This window comes from Phocoena sinus, chromosome 2, assembly GCF_008692025.1.
Source record: "Phocoena sinus isolate mPhoSin1 chromosome 2, mPhoSin1.pri, whole genome shotgun sequence".
NCBI lineage: Eukaryota > Metazoa > Chordata > Mammalia > Artiodactyla > Phocoenidae > Phocoena > Phocoena sinus.
This window is the reverse complement of record NC_045764.1, coordinates 136,080,933-136,108,083: the sequence shown is the minus strand read 5'-3', so window position 1 is coordinate 136,108,083 and position 27,151 is coordinate 136,080,933. Positions and strand designations below refer to the sequence as shown.

The 27,151-nt window shown below is 42.4% G+C and overlaps 1 protein-coding gene across 2 annotated transcripts in view; it reads right to left on the bottom strand.

Moving 5' to 3' along the window:
* The window catches only part of DAAM1 (dishevelled associated activator of morphogenesis 1), a 180,242-nt gene that overhangs the window by 106,015 nt on the left and 47,076 nt on the right, over positions 1 to 27,151 (bottom strand). For both annotated transcript variants that reach the window (XM_032623414.1, XM_032623415.1), the window contains exon 2: positions 7,649 to 7,867. In XM_032623414.1, coding sequence (XP_032479305.1) covers positions 7,649 to 7,831 — 183 coding nt within the window. In that variant the 5' untranslated portion in view covers positions 7,832 to 7,867. The remainder of the gene's footprint in view (positions 1 to 7,648; positions 7,868 to 27,151) is intronic.

Sequence of the window (27,151 nt, the reverse complement as noted above, 5' to 3'; positions counted from 1 at the left end):
TTATCCAAAAATGCAACAGTGTCAAGGGAATATCTACTCAGTATTTTTTTTCTTCTCTGTCAACTAACTATGTGCTTTAGATAAACAGGATTTTCTCTTTTGACTTTTATAGGTTTGTCAATTGAAAAAACAAAATTAACCTCATGGAAATTGAACAATTTTGATATCAATTCCCTCATTAGACTACGATTTTTGGCTTCCAGACAACTGAACATTTTGAGACTATTCTAGATATATCTTTGAAGTCTTTATACAGTCTGATTTCCTCTGCTTAATTACCAAGCAATCCTTTACACTCCAATTAAGAACAACAGATTAAAAATATGACTTCTTACAAGCAGTTTTTTGGTTCTTCTATCAGGTTAATACCAAATGTTCCTGCTACCCAATTTTTTCATCTTTCTTGGAGACAAGGAACTGAATAGCTCCTGCAAGAAACTTTCTATTCTTATTCATGGTCTTCGTATAAAAGGCAAGTTTTAAAAATAAACAGATAAAAAGTGTTGAAACTTTTCATCAATTCTGGTGATAATGGAAAAATTTTATTATTAAAGAGCGCTTAAAATAGCCCTAGTAATAAAAGAAATTATGTTGATAGCCTGAGAAGATTGGTACCAATTCACATGGCTAGTAAAAGAACAAAATCTGAACACTAGTAAATCATAAGACTAACTTTGATTCCTGTAGCTCTTTTCATACCAAAGTGACTTCAGAACATAATGAAAAATGAAGAGATTACTGATGTAGGTTCCCAAGGGAATTCATCTGGCACAGCTTACCTTGACTGTGAATTCATCTAACTCTGATACATCAACTAAATCCTCTCATTCCTACTTTCTTCATTTCTCAAAGTCTATTCTGGTTACTAATGTTGAGAGTGTCCTCAGGACTTAATAACAATAAAACCGACCCATACTAAGTTATTATATTTATGAACATACAAATCTTCTCATTATCCACCATCACTATCTTCCCCATTGAGATGTTAACTTTTGTTGACAGTCCTCAATTGCATAAAAGGTGATCATTAATAAATTTCTCAATAAGTTTCTTTAAAATAATTTATGTTTCCTGGAAGGCACAGCACTATATAACAAATTATCCCAGAACATTAGACCCATTGGCCAAATAAATGGTAGACTAAACACTGAATTTGAAAGAAGGCAGATTAATCAGGAAACACTGTAAATGGAAATGGTAACATTGCAGGCTTAGGAAAACTTGGGTCCACACTGCCTGTTATTCCCAACTAGCTATAAATTCACAGTAATGTACTATATTCGAAAGGAAAGTTTTCCTCTGGTCAGTCTGTGAAACTGATTCCAAGTACCATTCTAAAATAATGATCATACTTGTCATAAACCTGGTTTTGCACCTAAAACCTCACCCAGGAAAAGCAGTTGTACATTCTGATGTTTCACAAGGCAAGAGAACTGAGGGAACCTGTGAGGAGATACCAGTTCCAATATGGCTGTTCCTGTGAAATATTCTGCAGGATACCCTTAGCCCATCAACTCTTGGCATATTCAGGAGTCTATGTATTTGGATAGAAAATTGGAAGGGAGCTCTTAGTAAATTCTCTTTCCTTTCCATTTCAAAATTAAAGTAGGCAGAGGAGGTAAGCATTGAAACAAGGCATCTCACCTCAACAACTGGACTCAACGGAAAACATACTCAGAATCTACCCAAGGAGACATGACACTTTTTGCTAAAACTTACTGATACCTCAGTAAGAGATGTCAGTAAGAGACTGCAATGAGCAAGGGTTATTTTTGTAAATATAACCAGACAGCAAAATATTTTTACGTACTTTGGTATATTTAGTTCATTGAGAAAACCTGTAAGAAAGCAGAGGTACTGTCCTTTGGTTCAAATAAGAATCTGAGATATATAATTAAATCAACACAACCATCCCCACCCCCTTTTCCTGGCTCTCAGAACCCCAATCCACTCAGGCTCCTATTTCACACTCCATCCACACTGAACTTTCAGTTCCTTGAGCTTTCCACATTTTCTCTCTCACCTCCCAATCCCATACATGCTGTTTTCACTGTCTGTAACACTCTTTTCTCTCCTTTTCGCCTGGATAATTCCTTCTAGTTTTTCATGTCTTACATTAAATATCACTTCCTCCAGGAAGGCTTCCAAGATCCTTCCACACTAGGTACCTGTGAGGCTTGGGGGTAGGTGTGAGTAAGCAGCATCCTCCTTCCCCAACAAGAATGGAATTAAATGACAGCTAGGTTAAGAAATCAAGCAAATGGAGATCAAAATACCTTCATTTTCACTCCTGAAAGCTGGGTGAGAGAACCCAACTTTCATCTGTAGACAAGTGGGCTTGCTGAGATTTCAGTGCTGAATTAGACACTTAGCCACCCGTCATGGAGACAGCTGGACAATTGCAAACTCCCCAAGGGGGTTCAAACCTATGAAATTTATAGCACCAAGGGTCACAGAATGTCTGCTTTCTGAAGGCAGGTTGATTTGCAGAGAATTAGAGAAAGGGAGAGAGACTAAGCTATGCATATTCCAAAGAGGAGTTGGAAGAGAAGCTGAGAATATTACTTCCCAGCAAGAGAGCTAAGAGTGATGGAAATAGAACTTGGGAATCAACTCTCACCTTGTGAAAAAAAGAGGGGAATAAAGGTTCTTCCCCAGGAAAACGTACTGCTGGAGCGGCCCCTCTCACAGCCCTCAGTCACAGTGGATAAGAGTGCCTGTTTTGTTGCCTGTTTCCCCTGCTAGACCTTCCGCCCCACAAAGTCATTAAGGACCAGCTGCCTCAGGGCCTGGCACAGAGCAGGCACTTAACACACACACATACATCAAAAGAATCGATCTGTCAATTAATAACACACTCTTCTGTTTTTCCCCAAGGAAATCTTCCACTGCTAACGTTAAGATGGAAGAAGTTACTTGAACGAGGACAGTGCACAGAGCTATCATCCCCAGCACTCTTCAAATATGTTGGTGGGGATAATCTAAGACCTAAAAACTGTGTAGAAAAGACAAGACTTCAGCTGAATCTTATTTTCCGGGAAAAATGCTGAATCTCAGATTGGTTACATTCTTTTTTTTTTTTTTTTTTTGCAGTACGCGGGCCTCTCACTGCTGTGGCCTCTCCTGCTGTGGAGCACAGGCTCCAGACGCGCAGGCTCCGCAGCCATGGCTCACGGGCCCAGCCTCTCCGCAGCATGTGGGATCCTCCCGGACCGGGGCACGAACCCGTGTCTCCTGCATCGGCAGGCGGACTCTCAACCACTGCGCCACCAGGGAAGCCCTGGTTACATTCTTGATTTGTGGCTGAGGCAAAGGACAAAGCAGAAGTGGAGAGGGGAGGAGGAGGAGGTAATACAGAAAAAGGATTGATGCTCAAAGGCATAAAATATATGCAGACATCATAATAATGCTCAATATTTTATTTTTAAATATTCCAAATCATTTAAAAATTGTTGGCAAGAAGACTTTATTTCTATTTGGCAACTCTCTCTCTCTCTCTCTCTCTCTCTCTCTCTCTCTCACACACACACACACACACACACACACACACACCACATTCCCAACTTACACATCCTCAGTTCTCCAGGAGGTACAGAACCGTTTTAAAAGCAGCTGGTCGACCGGTAGGGAGTGGAAACTAACAAGAGTTGGCAAAGATGTGAAAAATTGGAACTCTCATACACTGCTGGTGGAAATGTAAGATGGTGCAGCGCAGCCACTTTGGAAAACAGTCTGGAAGTTCCTCAAAAGTTATATACAGTGTTATATATGACCCAGAAATCCCACTCTCAGGTATATACCCATGAGAACTGAAACTATATTTCCACATGACAAAACTTGTATATGAACATTTAGAGCAGCAAAACTCATAATAGCTAAAGACTGGCAACAACCCAACTGTCCATCAGCAATGAGTGGATAAACAAAATGTGGTGTGTCCATACAACGGAATTTATTCAACAATAACAAGAAATGAAGTACTGATACATACTACAACTTGGAAAAACCTTGAAAAGATTACACTAACTGAAAGGAGGCAGTTACAAAGGACCACATATTATGATTCCATTTATATGAAATGAGCAGAATAGGCAAACTCACAAAAACAGAGACTAGATTAGTGGCTGCCTGGGGATGATAGGGTTGAGGAGAGGTGGCAAGTGGTGGCTAATGGGTAAGGGAGTTGCTTTTGGGGGTGACGAAAATGTTCTAAAATGTATTGTAGTGATGGGGGCACTACTCTGTGAATGTACCAAAAACCAGTGAATTGTACACTTTACACAGGTGAATTATAGGGTATGTGAATTGTACCTCTACAAAGCTGTTACTGAAAACAAAGTGGGGGGTGGGGGGTGGTATGGGGCAGAGTGTGGGTCTGGGACCTCCAGAAATCACTACATCCTGCGGTTGGACTGCTCCGGACTGCCCCACCTGTGGTAGGGAGACTGTTAGAGTATGAGGCACTGCTCAGGGCTCCCATTCTTTAAAGATTCACACGGCTGACCTCTCACCCACGCCTGCTTTATTTATGAGATTTATGATAAGGGTGCAGTAAGTAATTCTGAAAGCAACCTATTTGGTAACCCTTTAAAATACATCAAAATGAGCGACTCATCAGAAGAGACAAAGGAAACTAGTTTATAACAACCGGCTCTGATGAGATGCTTTCCACCAGATAGAGGCAGAATGGTCTGCAAGTTAGGACCCACACTGGCGTGCTCACAGCAGGCAGATCAGCTTTCAAGAAAAGGAAAAGCCTGAGATATTTGCCCGGGGTGTTGTCCAGGTCCAGAAAATACCTGAACTATCTCCTATCCTTCTCGTTGTACTAGGATGTGGGGTATAAAGCACCCATGACTAGGTGCCAGCCTTTTAAAAGAAGCTGTCTTCTTTAATCTTCACACCAACCCTAGCAGAGAGATGGCATTATCCCCATTTTGTAGGTGAGGAAATAAACTCAAATTCCAATAGAAACCATTTCAGAGGAAGTTACCCTAGGTTGCAGCGTGCTCTGACTCCAGAGGCCACGTGGCCTCCCTCTCCTATGCATGGGCACAGGCAGAACTGCTCCGCGACTAGTCAAGAGAACCCAGGGCAGAGGTTCCCAGTGGCTTTGAGCCCACCTCCTGTGTCACAGGACACCCTTGGCAGTTGGATGGATCCGTGGTCTAAGTCCCTGAAGTCAAGAGTAGACAAAAATCTATCCATCACTCACCAGGACAGATACAAACCTCAAGATAATTTGTTTTCCAATGGTTTTGGCTTAAAGTTCTGGTTTGGCATTGGCTTTTTAGCAACTAACAGCTGTAGGCAATTTTCACACAGAATAAAGACATCAATAAGGCAGAGAGTGGAATTTTCTCCTTTATGAATACAGAACAATGAGCTGTCTTCAAGATGTACATGGAGCTGCCACCACAAAGGCTCTGGCTTGGGTCTCATTTTGGGAGGCTGACAGAATACAACTGAAAGGACAATGGAGGTGGATGCTTTGAGTGGTACTCGCTCTGCCCACCAGCTCCACCACTGAGGAGGCCTTCATTTCTCAGCAATATCTGTCTCCTTAGGTTGACTTTTGGCTTTAAAATACTTTAACTGGGCAATAACACCAAGCACCTCAGTGCACCATTACTGCCTTTCTTGATAGCCATCCTGGTACGTGATTCACTGCCCATCCCTGTGAAAGGACTGTGTCCTCCACCCATCCCAATGACCTCAGGCTTGGCCATGTGACTTGTGGTGCCAGTCTCTACAGAAGGATGATATGTCCTTACCCTGTGTGATTTGCATTGGCCAAAGAAAGGTGGGCTGAAGTGACACGTGTCATTTCCAAGCATAAGCTTAGAGCCTGCTAGCAGTTCACCATGTCTCTCTTTCCTATTGCATCAGACCTGGGTCTTGGTCTTGAGCAGAATATGGCACAGAGCAGAAGCACAGCTGACTCACACTGGACATGCAGCATCAGCAAGAGATAAGCCTCTGCTGTTGTAACCACTAAGATTTTGCTATCACAGGATAAACTAGCTGCAGATGACCGAGACGGCCACGAACACTGATCCCCTCCACTTCTCTTCTCACTTTCTATCCCTCCTCACAACTCACCTCCTCCAGAAAGCCTTCCCTGACCACCCTCCTCATCATTGTGTCCTACACCCCAAAACACATTTACACAGAGGTGTGTGTGCTTCTTCCTTTGGTGGCATTATACCTCTTGTTATACTACTGAAACTGTCAGCTCTTTGGGAGCAGGTTCTAGTTTTCCGTTTTGAATCTCCTTGCTAGCATCTAGAACAGAGTTCTGCATGCAGTGGGAATGGGAGAGGGTAGAGAGAGATGCCTGAAACACTGAAAATATTCAACGTCATCAAGTGTAAACGTGCTGCCAGGAGTCATCTCTTTTCCCCACCGATTTTGGTTGGTCATCAGCCCATTAATCCACTGAGGAGGCCAGAACTCCAACATCAGCTTCATAGTACTCTCTCTTCTTGGCTTATCTCGTAAGAGAAGCTTATGGGTGAATCCTGGTCCATCAAAGCTGGAGTGACAATCAGTTCAGTTATTAGCCCTTGAGGGCATGACACAGCCTACGTTACTTTTTTGACCTAAGATTCATGTAAAATGATAGCAGTGTCTAGTATCTGTTGAACAATATAAATGGTCTGATTAGAACTAACTCCGTTACAAAATGCCAGTGGTGATCAAGGGAGGATAGAGTCCTCATGTAACGTCTATTGAACCCCTAAGAAGGGGCAGGCTTTGGGCCATTCCCACTCTGCATTATTCTCATTTAAACATTACATCAAACCTAGGAGAAGGTGGGTTTTTTTTTTTTTTTCTTCTGCTTTCCGGAATGTAGGCTCGGAAAAGTCATATGCTTTTTCCATACTGATACAGATAATAAAGTCAGAGCAGTAATTTGAACCAAGGTCTTCCTAATGCCCGTGCCAGTGCCCTTAACAGTACCATAATATCCTCCGGAACACAGAATGGAAAGAAACACTACTTCACAGGTGCTTCAGAAACTTGAAGAGAGCACCTACATCTCTTGATGAATGGGTCCTACACTAGATACATCCCTCACTTCAGTATAGTGGATTCTAAAATACGATAGTATCTATAAAAAGCTTCCCACAACAGTTATTATTGCAGTCCTATCATTAGGCTAAATAATTATACTCTACTTAAGTAATAATGTCTTTCATCCAAGGATCAAGGACGGGAGGGATAGTATGACTAATTTTTTAAAAGACACTATTACTACAAACTGGGAGTGGCGGGAAGCATGGGGTAATCCCAGCAGGTGTGAAGCAGATGAAGGAAATATTTGTGCACACAAGCAGCTCAGGTTGGGATGGGGAGGAACTAGAAAGGGCAATTTAGGAAGCAGTCGTGCCACATATCTGAAGACCTAAAGGTCTAAATCCCTCCACTTAAAGCACCAGCAAAGCCCTCTGATGTAGTGATGCTACCTTTTCTTTCTCCTTCTCCACAGGCTCAGTGCTGACAGTTGGGGGTTGCAGATCGAAGGGATGGATGGGGGCCATTTCACTGAAGAAAGGCAAGCCTGTGTCTAACCAAACTGTCCACATCCTCTCCCCTCCCTCCTGGATAGCCCCGACTACCCCTGGGATGGAAGTCTGAGACTCACCACAAGTTCACTGAACATGACGTCCAGCTCCTCCACAGGGGGCATGGGTAATGCTGGTTCCATGGTCTGAAGCGCAAAGTTGCTATCATTTCGCAGCCGATACGTGATTTCTGGGTGATCATTATTTCGGAAACAGCAGAAGATGAATGAAATCCCCCGTCCACCTCTCTTCCTCGGGGCCATAGCTGAATTCTGTTCTATTTCTTGACCGATTAAACTCTGCGAAAAGAGGACATGACATGTTAAGAATACAAAAATGGATAAGATTTATATAGTTTTCAAGTCAGACCAATTCAAGAAAGAGCCCGGTGAGCCAGAGGCAATGTCAGTGGAGCCAACATCTGGAGGCAACGTCTGCAGGGCATAGGGGACAACGTGGGCAGAGAGCACATGCCCGTCTAGGCACTTGTTCAGTGTTTCCTATGACCCACTGCTGAGCAAGCAGTCACACTCCAGCCACCTCACGCCATGGCATATGCTCCAATCCCACTGGGCTCCGGGCCGTTCTCTGCACATCGTGTGCTCTTTCTTGCCAACCCATATTGTTCTTGTTACTCCCCTGCAAGAATGACCTTCTCTTCCTTGCCACCTAGAGGATCTCTTACTTATCCTCTAGGGTTCGATTGCATTTTCTCCTTTACTTTCCCCAAGCAGAATTAATAATATATATGCTAAGACATATCTATCCATCCCAGCTCATGTCACAGTCGAAGTTCCTTAGGAATGTGTCTTCCTATTAGGCTGGCAGAACTCAAAGCAGGGGGAAGGGGCTGTGTATCAAGCAACTTGGTGGCCCTAGTGCCCCGCACAGCACCAGGAAGTCAGAAGACACTCAGTTAATGTTAATTGTGTTGAATAAATTCATAACAAAGGAGGAGTGACTTAACACAAGCTAGAAGGGTCTGAGATTTTCAAACAGAAAAGATCAAATGAATTCACTGATAGAGAGATGTTTAAATAAATGATAGTATATTCACATAATGGAACATTACACACTCACTAAAAAGAACGAGGCATCTGTGCATGTAGATATGGAAAAATGTTCAAGATACTATGTGATATGTATACTATACACTACAGGATTACATGTTTTAAAGCATTTATGAATATACGTCAGGAAGTGTTATCAGCAGTAACCTCCAAAAAGAGGGGATGGGAGAACTACTCCTTTTCACTTTATACCCTTTTGAATTTGAATTTTTACTATAAAAATACATTTTTTAATGACTGCATAGTTTTTTTTAAGTTACAACTGCATGTATTGTCTTAGAAAAATTTCTAAGTTATACTGTCAAGTGAAAAAAGCAACTCAAAGAATAATGTGTATAACATGTGCCACAATGTCTTTTAAAAACAATCTCATACAAAAACCTAAATAATTTCCATGGGACTGCATAGCAAAAGGCCTAGAAAGATACACAGCAATTTCCTAACTCTGAGAGAGGAAGGGGTTGGGGAAAAGGCAAGAAAGGAAACACATTTTTTATTATATATATATATATATATATATATATATATTTTATGATGAGAGTATATTCCTGTATAACTTCTCTAGATTGTCAATTTTTAAAAAGAGATGAGATTGAAAGGAAAAAGAAAGGTGGATTATGAATTGGCCCTTGGTGAGCTGGAAGGGCAGAGGAGGAGAGCCACACCTGTGCCAGGAAGATGGTAGGAACAAGGGCGTGAATTCCAGGGAGGAGCCAGGGGGAGTCAGCGTAGAGAGGAGGGCTGGTGTTGAGAAGCTGCAACCCAGGCTGAGGAGTCTGGATTTATCCCACAGAAACTGGCAGTCACACTTAAAAGCCTCCCCTACACTTCTCTCTTTAAAAAAAAAAAAAAATTAGAGAAAGCAGATGTGGTTGGGTCTTGACTACTCATTCTTTAGAGCTGTGGGCACATGACTTTGATGGAGAAGCTACAGTGACCGCTGAGCACCACGAGAGTGCACAACAGATGATCAGACAATATATTAATGTCCCCGTCCTGACAAACACAGCACGTGCTGAGACACAGGGTTAACACTACAGCAGGCACTTCCTGAGACAGAAGAGAAGACCTGAGGCGGAGGCAGAGGCCCGCAATTATCCTCGAACTGATTTCTATGGGCGAATCCATAGAAACAGGGTCAGAGCTGTGTCACCCCCCAGGATGAATTTAAAACCAATGGGTAGGGCTTCCCTGGTAGTGCAGTGGTTAAGAATCTGCCTGCCAATGCAGGGGACAGGGGTTCGAGCCCTGGTCCGGGAAGATCCCACATGCTGCGGAGCAACTAAGCCCGTGTGCCACGACTACTGAGCCTGCACTCTAGAGCCCACGTGCCACAGCTCCTGAGCCCACGTGCCACAACTACTGAAGCCTGCGCACCTAGAGCCTGTGCTCCGCAACAAGAGAAGCCACTGCAATGAGAAGCCCGCGCACCGCAACGAAGAGTAGCCTCCACTCTCTGCAACTAGAGAAAGCCTGCACGCAGCGACGAAGACCCAATGCAGCCATAAATTAAATAAATAAATTTATTAAAAAACAAAACAATGGGTAAAGCTGTAAGGAGACATAAGGAAGAATTTTCTAATGTCTATGATTGGGATAGGATGCAGGTGAGGAGTCCCTGGCTCCATTGTCTTCAGACTGAGGTTAGCTGTTAGAAATGCCTAAGCTGTGTAAGGTACCCCAACTCTTAGATGCGAGACGGGAGACAGATTAGAGATTTTCAGCAAGTGTTGACTTGAGCTTCTCACTCCAGCTTCAATTCCAGCAGCTCTGCTTTTATACTTTTTTGGATATTGATATATTAGGCATCGATCTTATTTTATAAAAACGTCCTGAGGCTACTCACTGCAATTATAAGAACATGCAAAGGCCAGGCAACAGCCTCCAAGGGCATCACAATCTGGCTCCTGCCTGCCTCCCCACCTCACCCTGTAGCTTTCTTCGTATGGGTCACTGCACTTCAACTACACTGGCCATGCTGGGTCCTGCCTCAGGGCCTTTGCATCAGCCATGTCCTTGACTGGCATGTTCTGGCCACATCTGTGCACGCTGGTTCTTTTCATCATTAAGGCCTCAGCACGAATTTCACTTTCTCAGAAAGCCATCCCCAACCACTGTATCTACCCCAGTCCTGTTCCATGCTTCAGTCACTCTCTATCCCTTTACCCTGTTTGAAGTTCTTCAGGGCAAGTACCACTATTTCAAATTATCCACTATGATTATTTCATGGGGGCAGGGGCCCCGCATATATTGCTCATTGCTGTGCCCCTAGGACATGACAGTACATGGGACACATGTACATGGGATACTCACATATTTAACAGCAGACTTTTACATAAAGTCTCATTTAAACAAAGGACTTTACTTCAAAAAAAATTTTAGACTATGGGGCATGGGGATGAAAGTCAAGGGGTCTTTAAGCTTTATCCGTACGATTTAAATTTTTAAAGAACAATGTATCCATACATCATTTATGCATTTAAAAGTAGAAGTATACACACAGAAGAGAGACCAGAAGCAAGTGTGTCAACATTTAACAATGGTTAATTCTGCATAGTGAGGAAATGGATGTCTTCGTTGAACTTTGTCCTTAAGTTTTTTATAAGTAAAATCCAACTTATGGACTTTCAGCATCTCTTCCAAATCAGAGAATCCAATTCCAAAATCTGTCACCAGTTTCTTGATTGTATAATGATGCAAACTCGGGTAAAAATTCTCATAAACAACTATGTTTTGCAAACACTCCTAGAGACAAGCTCTCCACTCACTTTAAGGGATAGTGGCCTCCGAAAGCCAGCAACTGGAAGTCCTGAGTTGGGAAGGGAGAAAAGAGGTTAAGAGCAAGGTATCGGTCATGGAGCCCTCTGTGATGACCTAACTGACTCTGGGATAAAGACTTAGCCGAGATACCAATATCCCATTCTGTTGAAGCATACATCTCCTGACCTAAGGAGTACTTATGCAAGGTCATATGAGACATATGCAGTACCTAGGATTCCTTCGGTAAATGTGTATTAATATCTACTATATGCCAGGCGTGATAATAGATACCTAAGGATACAGAAAGGAGTGGGTCACTAGGAGCTTATAATCTGGGGGGAGAGAGTAGTGCACCAAATGATTATTACAAAAGTAATAATGACATGTTATACAGTTAAGTGCTATGTAATCAAGCAGGAACTATGTAGGGAAGAATCTGGTCCCTGATGCTTGTGTGGAATTTTGACAGATGTTAGAAAGCAGGGCACTTAGGCAGAGGGACGAGTGCAAACAAAGGCATGAGCTGGGAAGGGGCAAGTACACGGGGAGTGAGGGGTGGTACGGTACAGGTGGTGCTGTATAACATCTTCCCGTAGCTGAGCCCTGGAGGGTCCCATCTCCCTACTTAAAACCTACCAGTGGTTCCCCAACACCATTCTAAATTGGCTTTCAGTGTGCTATCAAATCCAATTCCAACCCACTGTTTCTGTCTTTTCTATTTCCTTAAAAGTATCCTACACTCAGCCAACAGACCGTTTTCCATGTCCCATAAATATCTTGCACTCCCATCGTCTTCCATCCAGGTGGTCCACTCATTTCTTCTGCCCTTATCTTTGTCAACAGTGTCCCCACCCTGACAGTACCAGTCCTGAGAGTACTCAATGCAGTAAGCCTCATCTGCTGGTGGTAGATGAAATTTGGTTCAATATTTCTGAAGGGCAATTTATTAAGGCCTTAAAATAGTCACAATTTTGACCTAGAATTTCAACTTCTGGAAATATATTCCATGGATATATTCAGAGACACTATCAAAGGTGTTTTTATAAAATTTTTCAAAGCTATAAGATCTTTGAAACAAGGGGATTCAAGAACAAAGCTGTAAGAACAAATAAACAAGGGCATAAAATAGGTGTTAGTAATAGAGAACTATATGAAAAAGGTAAATAAATTATGGTACAACTAGATGATAGACCACCATGCAATCCTTTGAAAAAGAATATTTAATACAAGGATATATCGTACAGCACAGGGAATATAGCCAGTATTTTATAAAAACTATAAATGGAATATAATCTGCAAAAATTTTGAATCACTATGTTATACACCTGAAACTAATATAATATGGTAAATCAACTATAACTTAATAAAAAAATTAAAAAGAATATTTAATGACATGCAAATACTTATGATATATGAAATAAAAAATAGGTGTACAATGTCCCATTTATGTATGAAAAAAATGTATATATTGATACATGGGCAGAAAAGAAGGACAAGAGAAATACACTAAAATGTAAGCAGCATTTAGCTCATGTCAGCTGTACGGATTACTTTTAAAAAACCCCAGAACTCTTGTACTTTCCAAGTTGTTCTCACAATACTACTTTCACAATTAATAAAACGAGATAAGATTTTTAGAAAACACTTTATATGATTATTTGTTTCTGTGACAGAGGAGGGGGAAATGTGTACGCAGAACTGTTCCTATCAAAAACTTCTAAGTTATGGTGATCTACACACCAGCTTCTCAAACTGTAGTGAAGGACGGTTTTCCCACCAACCTGTTACAAACATATTTTTGTAAAATACAGTACAAATATCTCAGTAATGTCAAATTGCTATAAGGCTTTCTCTAAGTGTACAATTCTTGCACTTTGTTAACCAGCAGGTAGGCAGCAATGGCACTGATGTACAACAGGAGATGGGAGATAAGACTTATCTCATTAAACTATAACTGTTCATGTTTGTCTCCGGTGTGTGTCCTCAGGGCAGGAACCACCTCCCACTCAAGTGTCCCACATACCCTACCACTGCTGGTCCGTCAACTGAAGAGAGACTGTTCAGAGGCTACTGTCAAGGTCCGACTGCACGCGCATGTGTGCAGAAGGGGGCAGGGGAGGCAGTGTTCAGGCTGCTCGGAGACGAGGTCAAGGAAACAAAACAGGCGAAGAAGGCCAGCTCATGGAGGGTCCATGCTCAGCCTTCAAGTTCATTGGCAGACAGTCTTGCTAACCTACCCACCCATCTGAACATGATCTGGGCCTGTTAGCGTTTTGAGACCCTCTACAATGCACAGCCAACAGGTACGGTAATCTGTGGTCTGGGTCTTTCTTCCCCCATTGAAGAGTCAACTCCATAGGGAAAAGTGCCCACGGCACGTGTTGCACAGTGCCTCACACATATAGGAGGGTAATCAATGTATTTGAGAAACTAATAAAGAGAGTAATTACTTTACTTTTGCATTTTACAAGTTGTTTTGCTTAAACACAAGTTATACTACGTTCTGGCGGTATAGAAGAGGGGAGCAGAGGAGACGTTAAGATCTAAGAAAAATCAGTCCAAAGCATTTTACAAGTCTTAAAAATATGCCAACAGTTCTATAAACAGAAGAATACTAAGGGGTCTTGGCTAATTTCTAAGATGGGTAATGAGATATAGGGCCTATTACATTTAAGGACCTAATTGACATCATTTTAATATGGACAAATATTGCCTTTGATAGGTGATTTGTGTTTAAAAGCCTCAGTAAATCCCAAAGACCAAGTTTTTTTCTGGCTCCTCCGTGGAACCCCAAATACAAGGTCCTCCACTAAGCCCATCCTTAAACTGTAGATGACGGCAGAACTTTGAGATTTCCAACAAGCAACCGTTTTTAATGCACTTGCTTGGAGCTCCACTGTTCAGAGCCTAGTTTCCTGGATATAGACCAAAACAGGAAGCAAAAGTAATCATCTCACTTGACCCCTTAGTGGCAGTAGGCACTTCTGGCCGGCTCTCTTAACTGCTCTAGCACTTCACTAACGAGTGATCCCAACAACTGCCTGTGTACAAGATTCTAGAAGCACATTCACACCCATCACTTCTTTCCATCATCCCCATTTGACAATCTCATTGACAAAATGAGATTTAAGAGGAGACTTGGCAGGGAGTGGGGCAATTAGGAAGAGTAATTTGCCAGAGACTTGATTTGCTGGTGAAGGCAAAGAGATATTTATTCTGAACAGCCTAATTGTTGGGAGTGGGGTTTGCAGAGGTCAGAGAACCTGCTTGCTTAGTGCAGCCTCCTCTCATCTCTCATGTGAATGACTACAACAGCTTAACTCCTCTTCCTGACCCCAGTCTAGGGGTTGACAAAGCTTTTCTGAAAAGGGCCAGATAGTGAATATCTCAGGCTTTGTAGGCCATTAAGCCTCTATCACAACTGCTCAAACCTGCCACAACATGAAAGCAGCCACAGACATCTGTGAACAGGGGTGTGTGCCTGTGTGCCAATAAAACTTTATATGTGGACACTAAAATTGAATTTTATATAACTTTCTCATGTCACAAATATTTATTTTAAACCATTTAAAAATGTGGAAATCATTCTTAGCTCATGGAACATACAAGAATAGGTGGTGTGCCCACGTGGGCCCGTGGGCTGAAGGCTGCCAACAGCTGCCCTAGTCCATCACATTTATCCATTTAATTCATTGCGTCCAATGTTTATCAAGTATCAATCAGGTGCCAAACACTGCTAGGTACTAAAGAAAAAAGGCTGAAAATAAGAGAATATGTCTTTAGGGAGCTTATTTGATTTGAAGAAAGCAGGTAAAAGAATCAAGTAAACTATAACATAATTACTGATTTTAGTTAGTGTTACAGGGGATGCAAGAAGAAAATGCTGGTGATGGTGCTGGTGGGAGGGGACAGCTACTTTAGATAGTGGGATCTGAGAGGGGGCATTTAAAGTGAAGACTGATGCATAAATGGGACGAGCTCTGCAGAGTGTCAGGGAAGAGGACTCCAGGCAGCAGGAGTCTGTGCAGCAGCCCGGGGCAGGTGGGGACCTCGGCACATTTGACTAGTGGGGCGGGAGCATAGCGAGTAATGGGAGTGTTGTTAAGAGAGATGAGGTTGTAGGGGGCAGGGGCCCAGACCCCAGGGCCTTGTACACCGGAGTGAGGAATCTGGGATTTATTCTCAGCACGTCATAAATCCGACTGTGTCACTGGGCTCTGCAGTGTCTCCTGGATATGGTCCAACTTCCCAGCCTGGACCAAATAAAGACCCTCCTTTATTTTCTACCCTCTTCTCCCACACCTTAACTGCTGTGCACCCCTGTGCCCGCCCCATACACACATGCCCGCAGCAGTAGTTGCACCTCTGAGCCCATCCCTCTGCAGTCCCCTCAGCCTAGGTGCTCCTTTCCATCTTTACCTGACTATCTTCCACTTACCAGTCAAGACCACACTCCAATACTGCTGCTTTTATGACCCTTCAATGTCCCAGAGATGGTCACACATTTCTTTTCACACCCCCGGCACCATATACATAGTTGAGTCTTTTTTTGGTTTGGGTTTTTTTTAAATTCATGTCTGTTTCCCCCACTAAACTATGAGATCCTAAAGGCGGGGACCAAGTTTCATTCAGTGCCTGGCACACAGTATATTTGCAATAAATGTCTGTTGAATGCAAAAGCACAAATGCCTAAGTGAACAGATGGTCTCATCTCTGAACTTCAGGGTGGTGTGACTCGGTGTTCTTCCCACAGTTGCCTATAGATCTGTTTTTCACAACTGCCAAAACATTTGAAGGCAATCAGATTGCCAAGTGCTCTTTAGCCACTTGTCAAGATTTCTGATGCTGACAGTAGCCTCACAAACAGACTTCATCCTGGGGGTATCTGCAGCTTCCTTACAGTGAGATATTTCTCTCTGGCCGAACTGGCTGGTACTTGGTTTTTCCACCCATCCTCAAGTAAACTCCATTGGAAACAAATCCGCTGATAGAATCTTTTAGACATTTTCCCCCCTCCTTACATTCAGTGAACACTTCGCCCAAGATGTATTCACTTACTCAGCTATCATACCGGAGCCTCCATAGGCCAGACTCAGTGCTAGGTGCTAGAGAAATAGGTGAAGAAAACTCACAGATTAGGGAGCCACACCTAGTGGGGACATTTAGGGAGCAGTGAAGCTGGTCCTTTTGGCCACTGAAGAGGAAATGTGTAGTTACTGAAACCAGCAGCCGATGTTTCCACATCTTGGCCCCCTTTTCAATCAGATCGGCCTGAGGGAAAGGACTAATTCCACCAGGACAGCTGGGCCCTCAACCAGAACACATCTCATCTCAGCTTCTGGCCCTGCTGCAGAGGGGAGAAGGAAGGTGCTTCTGGGACACCCAAACTGCAATCCACCTATAGCATTACAGATGACTATTGCCATGCCATGCACAAGGAAGCAATTAAAAAGCCGCTTAAGATTCTGGAGCAGGTGCATTTTGCTTAGCAAAGAATCAGAAATGTAATCCATCTGTGGCCTAGCTCGAAGTCAGAGTCATTTGTACTGCTCTTTCTCTTTACCAAAACAAACAAGAGTCTCAATGTGATAACAGTCAAAAAATGAGGACCAAATTTGCGGGAATGTTGTTTACGATTATGATGAGTAAAAAAAAAAAAAAAAAAAACAAAACAAAACTAGAGAACAGAAACAGTCCACAAGAAAACCCCCTTTAATAATGCCAAGTCACAACACATACGTAATATGGAAAGTTTGCTTTCCACAAAGCTACACATGAGCAGTACCTAACATATGGGGGAAAATGGAAGATCGTGTTGACAAAACAGATTTGCGCTGATACGTACATCAGTCTCGCTGGCTCATCAGGGACTTATGGCACACATTTATAAGATGGCTGAGGGATATACTCACTGGCTAAGTTACCAAGGTCTTCCTCTAACCTAAGTGGTTACAGGGGAAACAAAAGCTTACATGATGAAGGACGGGAAAGAAGGAGACGGTGGTCCCTTCCTGCTACCAACTTGGTTAAACAGTTGAGAGTTTCTGCATGGACACACGAAACGCAGTGGGCACTATGTATGTCGAGCTCCACGTCTATTATTTTAATCAAGATAGTATTTTGCATTTAATTCTCCAGTTACCATTTTACCACTAAAATATTGTCATTGTTTATTATAAATGGTCTCTGGAATTTCTGAAACAATGTCACAGACATAAAAAGAGGGGCAAGAAAAAAAATTATGTCACAAGTGCAATTTTAAAGAGAAAGGTTAAGAGAACCCTCAGTTTTAATTAGCGAACCTATTGTTTTCAGAGCTGCAGTTTACCTCGCATTTTGCAGAGGGCTCTGACATACGACTTGGGTTTCAACATGTTAATGTTAACCCAAATTCTCTTATCAAGAAGAATGTGAAAGGAAAAAATTGCTTTGCTTCTTTCCTTGGCCATCTCTCTCCCATCTCACATTCCTCATGTCTGGTTTCATTTCAAGAACACCAGATGCCAAATACTATTTGGAGCTTTAAAAAATGATGGGTTGCAGTCTAAAGGCTGTAGGAGAAACGTCTGAAACGGAATGTGTTTTCCCCGTAAGTTTCAACATCCTCTCCATCAGGAAACGGAAAGGGCGTTTCTCAGTGAGTCCAGTGGAGGGACAGCCCTTCCCACACGCTTGGTCCCAAAAGGATGTTCTAATAGGGCACTTCTTGGAGTGGCTCCTGGAAATTCACCCAGCAGTCAATCCTCTCAACCCAGTGACTTTTCTGAGACAAGAGGAAAACAATGAGGGCATCCCACCATGGACAGGGAAACCAAAATCCAAACATTCAAATAAGCCTCTGCCACCCTGAAAACACTTCCTGCTCCACTGTGTAAGCAGCACAGCAAAAGCAAAGCACACTCCCTCCTCTGGGTCTGCCTGCATCACTGTGGGGGAGGGGGGGGCACGCAAAGTGGAAGCCAGAACCAGTCCCCTTCCTTCCCTACTTCCTCCCGAGATAAGGGAGGAAGGAACCCAAATGAAGTGCATGTACACCCTCAAGCCAGACCAAGCCTCAACCAGCACATAATCAACAGTCTTGTTCCAGGCCCAAGCCATGGACTCCTGCCAGAGAATAGCCCCTCCTCACATAAAGAGCAAAGGAGGGGACGTCCAGGTCTCTACCCTGAAAAGCTGGCAACGACTATTCTGTCATGACTCAATACTTTAACCGTGGGTTTAGGGCATAAATCCCTAAAGCCAATATAACACAGATCTCAAGTTAGGAAGTTTGTGCTGTTCACGTGACAGAAACCAGTCTGGAAGCCAGGACATCTAGTCTAGATCATCTGGGAGAAGAGCCAAACCAAGTGTCACTGGAGCTCCCCACCAAACAAAGCGCAACCTTGCCAGAAGGCCTGTTACTAGTCTGTGAGGGAAGTCAATAAACGAATTTAAGCCCACGCTGAAAGAAATGCAAATCATTTTCCCCCTTTGAGTTTTCTACCTCCCTGACTCTAAGGGACCCACTCAGAGTCCTTAAAGACAAATTGAGACAAACCCCCTATAACTGGGGGTTATACAAACATAAGAAGCTACCACTCAAATGGCCAGCTTTGTCACACTGGAAGCTCTCACTCTTCCAAGAGGCCAAGTTTTGTTCTTCAACGAATATGTAAAAGAATGCAACTTTCCTGAATCACCTAATAGCCCTTTTCAGAAAGGGTACACTGCCACCAATCTACAAGCTACAATCACCTGTAGTCTATATGCTCTGGTCCTCTGGTGATCGGACTGAAACAAGCCCTAAAGCTCAGAGTCTTCACCACTTCAGGTCAACGTGCTGCGTCTTAAAAGGTCTCCCCACCGAAATGACCACACTTGAGGCACTTAAGGTTTCAGACCTTCCCAAACAAGCGGCCAACCCTCTGGTGCCATCCACAGAGAATATGCAAATGACATTAAAAAGACACTGTCTAAAAAGAAACATAGTATTAGGCATTTTTTGGAACCTCCTAACTGAAATGATTCTGGCAAATTCTGAGAGAAAAGAGGGTGAGCAGATAAATACAGTTGACCCTTGAACAACAAGGGGGTTAAGGGCACTGATCCTCCACACAGTAGAAAATCTGAGTGTAATTTACAGTTGGCCCACTGCATACTCGGTTCCTCCTGTATCCACGGTTCTGCAAACGGGGATTCGACCAAGTGCGGATCATGTGGCGCTATAGTATTTACCGTTGAGGAAACTCCAGGTACAAGTGGACCTTCACAGTTCAAACCCGTGTTGTTCGAGGGTCAACTGTACTTGGTTTAAACAACTATGTTTTCCAAATCTTCAAGCAAAATTTAGTGTGATTTAGAAAAGACAAACTGGGGGGCACTCTAGGCCGAGGACTCACGACGCATCCTCCCAGTAATATTATCAGCAGAGGACCAGAGCATATAGACTACAGGTGATGGCTGATGTCCTAAAATGTACAAGTGCTCTTTTCTTACCTCCCCAGTGAGGCCATAAGACGCGGTCCCCTGGAAACGTGAGTACTGCTGCTGACCCTCACAGCCCCAAACCAGACGCTGTTCAATCTTACTCCTTCTCAGATAGCATAATTACATTTTATCAAGGCCAAGTAGGTATAATTTCTATTTCTACACAAGCCTCCATGGAAAATAACGTCTCCGTCTCCTGGTATCGTAGGGAAACTACAGGTCTCTGGACTGAAAATAAAGAAATAAAAACTTGCTTAGAGGGTTTATATGTTTTCATGTTTACTGAATGCAAATTTTAAAACTCACTGATTACCTTCGTCTTTTCATGTTCTTCTAACTACTTTTATGCCAAGATTACTTTATTACAATTGCAACAGGAGAAAATAAAATAAAATACCACGTAGAACAAAAGTTCTTGGTTAAAATCAGCCTCACTCTCTGATAACTGTTAAGAAACTCCCATCTTTTTCATGGCAAATGTAGCTTTTCAGTTAGGGAAAAACGGATGAGCAGATATAATATGACAGGCAGCCGTGGAGTCGTGACCTGGGTTCAAATACCAGCTCAAACACTTTTTTTTGGTGAGTGACTTTAAAAAAGACTTCAGCATCCCGAAGTCCTCTATAAGTGTTTGATACATTTTAAGTGGACGTTACAAAGGGAAGTGAGAACTACATAAAAAAGTTGGAAGGGGGATTTATATTTGTTAGCTACTGTTTGGTGGAAATATGTTAACCAGATTCCTTTCCCTGACATTCCTGTGTGTATCAGCAGAACAAATTCCTGGAACGAGGCTGGTTTAATCTCTATAGGGCAGTTGTCACCACTAAATCAAGGGCTCTGCAGGTTAGTCAGCTTATCTGCAAATTGTGGGAAATTCTCTGAGGGTTTTGGGGCAGTGTGGAAAAGGCATTAAAAAAGAAACTTAGCCTTCCTGTATATTTTGAAGCATTCAACAGGTTTAATATTTCGATCCAACCACTTACACGAAAACTACCAGAGCACACCCACTGCAACGACACTGACATTTGCAACACTGACCTGATTCCCCTTCACATTTTCCTCAGTGATCTCATCTATTTATTATTCTCCTTTCGACATCTGAAGGCATCTTGTCTGCCCAGGAAAGTAATTGTGAATTGGTCACCAAGGTAGAAAACCTACTGCAAGGTTTTACCAACTGGCTTTCCCAGTTTTGCCTCAGAAAGAGCAGTCTGAACAAGTGTGAACACAGCCATGGTTTGCCATTGGAGATGTGAAAAATGTTTATGGAAAGCTAAGTACATGGTGATCCTGGGTTCCAAATTACAGAGTGGTGAGCTGTTTGCTAGATAGATGCCTAGTCTCTCTACACCCCTGCTGCTCTGAGGGGCTCATCTGGGGCAAGGCCAGCACCACACCTATGCTCAGGCTGTTCCTAATGAGTCCTGCTCAAGAGGCGGAGAGAGCAGCCACCCAGAAACAACTAGGACCAGACGATGGAGTCACATTATGAAAGCTGAAACTCCCTTCGGAAGAGGCACCCTACCCTTCATAAAAATTCTACCTATAAATTTTACATAATAATTTTTCAAGAGAGGCTTATGGAAAGATGATAGTAAAAGCTTCCGTTGAAGGCAAGTTCAGCTGTAGAAAGAAGGCAGTAAAGAGGCACTCTGGCCTCCACCTGTTCAGGACTCATGTGGCTCTGGGAGCTGCTGCTTTTATTTTTTTTTTATTTTTTTTTATTTTTTGCGGTACGCAGGCCTCTCACCGCCGCGGCCTCTCCCGTTGCGGAGCACAGGCTCCGGACGTGCAGGCCCAGCGGCCATGGCTCACAGGCCCAGCCGCTCCGCGGCACGTGGGACCCTCCCAGGCCGGGGCACGAACCCGCGTCCCCTGCATCGGCAGGCGGACCCCCAACCACTGCGCCACCAGGGAAGCCCGAGCTGCTGCTTTTAAATCAGAACCACCCAGCCCTGCAAGAGATGCACATTCCTCTAATAATTAGAAGTGAAGCCAGGACTGTCCTGTCAGCCTATGAAACTAATTTCCAAAGACACAGTACTAAAAACACCTAGAGAAATAAAGCTTTGACGTGAGATTTCCCCAATCTCCCTTCATGCTGGAAACCTCCATAAGCACTCAGATGTACAACCCTCCAAAATCTGAACAAAGTTTTTTATAACCGGGGTGGGAACAAGGCAGGCGAGGCAGAAGACCAGTTTAAAAAAAAAAAAAAAGGCAGCAAAAAACCCTCTGCCCCACAATGGGCCATCTAATAACCAGTGGATGGGAATCAATTGTATCGCAACCTGGCAGTATCTATTGTTGCTTACAATGCACTGGCCCATTGACCCACATCTAAGAATTCCTAGATTCCATATCTAGGAATTAACCTACCAACATACTTACACATGAGCACAGAGATATATTAACAAGAATGTGCACTACAACGTTGTAATAGAAAGAAAACAGGATTTATTATTTGTAATAGAGAATATCTAAGTGTTCTTCAAAACGGGAATCTTTTAAAAACTGTTGGGGCACCCATAGTGTAAAACACTGGTTCTCATACTCTGATAACCAGGCTTTACATCACACCAATCATATAAGACTCACTAGTACTGAGGGCCCAGGCTTGGGTAATTTTCCAGATTCCACAGGTGATTCCAATGTGCAGGCAAGTTTGAGAACTAGTGCTATAGAATCCTATGCCTGGTTTCAAAGAATGTGCTAGGTCCATGGATACTGATAGGGAAAGATCTAACACATTCAGAGTGGAAAAAGAAAAGAAAAAAAGAAATCAAGTTGCATAATACATATCTATCACCATTTATGTTAAAACTCAAACAAAACCGTATTTGTAGCTACACACAAGTACACACACACGCACACACGCTTACACCCCTATATGTGTGAATGCATAGAAATGCTTCCAGAATTGGAAGTATTAACTGTAAAGTCGCTAAAGTATTTAGCCAAATGCTTGGCACATGGAAGATTCTCAATAAATGGTGGCTATTACTTCCATGTGTGTCCCAAGTTTGGGGGAGCCTATTGGAATAGTTTCACGTAGATGATGAACTCTCATAAGTGCGTGACGCAGATGCAAGTTTTCTACTGAAACTAGAAATTTTGCAAGACTTCTCAATAAAACTGTAAACTCCATCAAAACTCTAAGTATATACCTGAATAACTCGTTAATCATACTGATTCTTTTATTTAAAATTACAGCTTGCTTTCTTCATACTTGAATCCCACGCCCCACCAAAATGACCCATTTCAAAGTTGTTGTACGTCAGCCAACAAATCTAAAAACTTCAATTGTAATGCTAGACACAACCTTAATGAACATATAGAGGAAGAATATTCCCAAGGCTGCAGGTACCAGCTATAGGGATAACATGACAAACTTTAAAAGAACGTTTTGTTGTTACAAATTCTGCATGTTGCAAGAGGCAATTATTGGAGAATTTCTGGTTCACTAAAGCCATTATGTTGGAAGTTCTTCAGATGGCCACAGGGCTGCTTAGATGAGACGCTGGGCAGTTCTATTATTTTTTCCTTTTATTTGGCTCTGTTTCAATTATACTTCTATTGTGGATCAGAAATCATAAGGGCATCACAAATATAACCAGAACAGGAGATTTCAGGATGCTCTTACATGAAGAAAATTTAGTACTTGGTATGTGTTTAAGATGCAATCAAATATACTTTAAAATTGTGGGGTTTTCTTGTTGTTGTTTTTTTTTTTTTTTTTTTTTTTTGCGGTATGCGGGCCTCTCACTGTTGCAACCCCTCCCGTTGCGGGACACAGGCTCCGGACGCGCAGACTCAGCGGCCATGGCTCACAGGCCCAGCCGCTCTGCGGCATGTGGGATCTTCCCGGACCGGGGCACGAACCCGTGTCCCCTGCATCGGCAGGTGGACTCTCAACCACTGCGCCACCAGGGAAGCCCTAAAATTGTGTTTTTATAAAGGTAAATTCAGTCCAATTTTCAAAATTCTTCTCTACCTTTAGGTACTTTGAAAAAAGGTATGCATAATCCATATTTACTTGGATGCCGAATGTTTGGCTACAACAACTTTAAAGTTGTTTTCCAGCAATTTTCTCTCAAGTACATGTTCCTGAGGTTTCATCTTTAAAAGGTGAAATGTTTGGGGTCCTCCTTATCAATCAATAAAAATGTAATCACACTGCTTGTAGAAACCAAATGAAAACATGGTGATTGTATGAATTTATGAGGCAAGAGACGGTCTTTCCAGGACCACATTAAGATTTTATCAAGGAATTTTATGAAATTGAGGTCTGAATGCTGACAACAGTCCTATGTGACAAGATGCTAATTATTTCCTGGCCATACGTCCCCAAAATTTATGCCATTGAAACCTGATTCCTTCAAATATCACTAAATATTCATTGCAAACAGCTGGGAAGAAAATCAATGATTCTAAGAACGGCAAAATGATCACCAGTATACTGGTATCAGTCCCAACGAAACAAAGTTACCATTACTTTGGAAGCCAATGCCTATTGTAAATGGAAGAGTAAAATGGATTTTTCTGAGATTGTTAGGAGACACTAGAACATAAGCATGCACGGCTCACAGACAATGATGACAGGGTCTGAACAAATCAGCATCAATGGGACATGCCTATCAAGCTTTGGGAAAATATGGAAGACACCAGAAACTTATCTGTTAATAAGCTCCTCTGGAAATTGAGTTCCAAGTCACTTCCAGAAATCCCAGCTGGCCTGCGGAGAACTGGATAATGACGCCATTTCTGGGCGCTCAGAACTCATACAAAAGTAGAGCCTTGAAGAAGTACAAAGATGAAGCACGTGCTCTCAAGAAAACAGAGTGTTTTTCTTTTACTACGCACTTCAAAACTGCCTAACCTGTACACGATCAAAGCAATGAAGAGACCTTGAGGATGGGGGAAAAGGTAAAGTTGTGAGAGCTAAGTGGGCACACACCAAGGACGAAAGAGCACATGTGTTGAGTGGGTGAATTGATAAACATATGTCACCTCTTTTCATTAAACAAAGCTAACAGTCAACCCAAATAGAAACTACCAGCAGCTACAAAATAAAGAGTGTGTTTTCTCACTGGTGATTTCTCTCCATGTGACAAGTATCCTTGGGAAGTTATTCACATAGCCTTATAAACATTTCTGAAACTGCAGGAGCCAAACAAATAGTGAGGGAGGATACTTACTAAATTTTCATCATTAATTACTATACATGGATTACCATACTCTTGATTAAAGCCAGGCCAAAAAAAATGTCCTTTCACCATCATCAAAATGAAAGTGTGAAGAAAGCTGATACTATCCAATATGCCCACTCCACCCAACTCTGTAATTTTCTATATAATTGGGTGAGAGCAGTAATTGCCTTATTGGGTAATTCAAGAAGACTAAAGAGACTGCCTGTCTTGCAAAATCTGTTCTAAATGAGATAAGAAAAGCTCTGTTTTAAATTGTTACTTTGACTTACTTACCACACATGGAGTAGTTGGACTAGGGTTAATATTTGGACTCCATATCCTGAGGAATATTGCTAAACAGCCAAAAGATATCATGTGGCTAAATATGGGAAGCTATCAATACAAGACTGGTTAAATGATTCAGGGTACTTCTGTGTAATGAAATACCATACAGCCATTAAAAAGAATGAGCCAGCGGGGCTCCCCTGGTGGCGCAGTGGTTGAGAGTCCGCCTGCCGATGCAGGGGACACGGGTTTGTGCCCCGATCCGGGAGGATCCCACATGCCGCGGAGCAGCTGGGCCCGTGAGCCGTGGCCGCTGAGCCCACGCGTCCGGAGCCTGCGCTCTGCAACGGGAAAGGCCGCAACAGTGAGAGGCCCGCGTACCGCAAAAAAAAAAAAGAATGAGCCATCTTTTCTGATGTTCAGAGGTCTAAAGTATATTAAATAAAAAGTCCAATTTGCATAGTAGCCATGGTACACCATAAACGTAAGAAGGATATACTTATTTAAATACGCAGAGAAATCGTTGAGCTTGTGACAAAATAGCAGATACAAAAGCCCAGGAAGAGTGGCTCCTTCTGGAGAATAAAACGGAGATTGGAGAAGGAAGGGATCTTGCTTGCATTTAGTTCCCTCTATTGTATTTTTTTTTTAAGTATGGGCTTGGACTACATTTTTTTGCCTTAACTATCAAGCCGTTTCTGAAAGTTTTAGCAATATTTGTTTGTAAACTCGTCTTTTTAAAAATTAAATAACTCTCTGTTATCAATCTTCTTTAACATGCCAGGCGCTTTCAATTCCCTTTACATCCATTCATTATCTTGGTTAATCAAAGAGATAAGCCATGAGTCCTTAAGTGTCTCTTTTCGTCCTTTTGGGACTGCAGCCCACTGTCAATGAATATCTATGCTCTGGCTCTGGTTCACAGAATGCTTTCATTTCTGCACTTTTCCATTTCACCACACCCACCCCTACAATTGTTAGTTCTCAAAATGAAAACAATCTGTTCAACTGTAAAACACCAATATGAGCAATGACTTTTTTCCTTTAAACTTATAATTAATTTAGAATGGTGGGGGGAGTGAAGGGGAAACTACCAAAGACAAGGCTGTATATCACTGCAGTTGCATCTAATCACCATAGCAACAGAATGCATAGCCGTTCACTTTCACCAAAATTGTACAATTCAGAATCTTCTTAAACCCACTATATTTTTTGCTACAGAAGTAAATATTGCTACCTTTATCTTTAGAACATATACTCTCCAGAAGTCAGGTCCAGGAACATTACATAAGAAACTAGAAGTGTCTAATTAAGGAATTTTTTGTTAGGTATTTATTGGCAAATTTGATCCAAAAGGAAAGAATTTGCTTAGTAATCCAAAACCCTACCTCCTAAAGCTCAGTTCTAAAGCTATTGAAAGAGCAGTACAGTGTATCCTGTTACATTCATGGCTTCTAACCAACCTTAAATAAGCAGGCGAATACAGTAATGGAAAGAATAAATTACAAAAGGGCACCCATGGAAGCATAACAGCCGATCCCTAAAAGATGAAGGCAAACATTGGTAACTATTTTTTAAAGAAGGATGAGAAAATTAATGCCAAAACAAGAGGCATTTAATATAACATTAAAAGAGACCTCAAATTAGTCCAGAAAGTTAGGCTTTGCATTTCAAAGGATCATTCAATCCACTTGAAGACATGACAGAAAAATGCTTAACCCTTACTTATTCATGATGGCTACACACAAACCATCACCTTTCCCCTGCACCCCACGTCTCTTTTTTTTCTCCTAAAATCAGCGTTTAC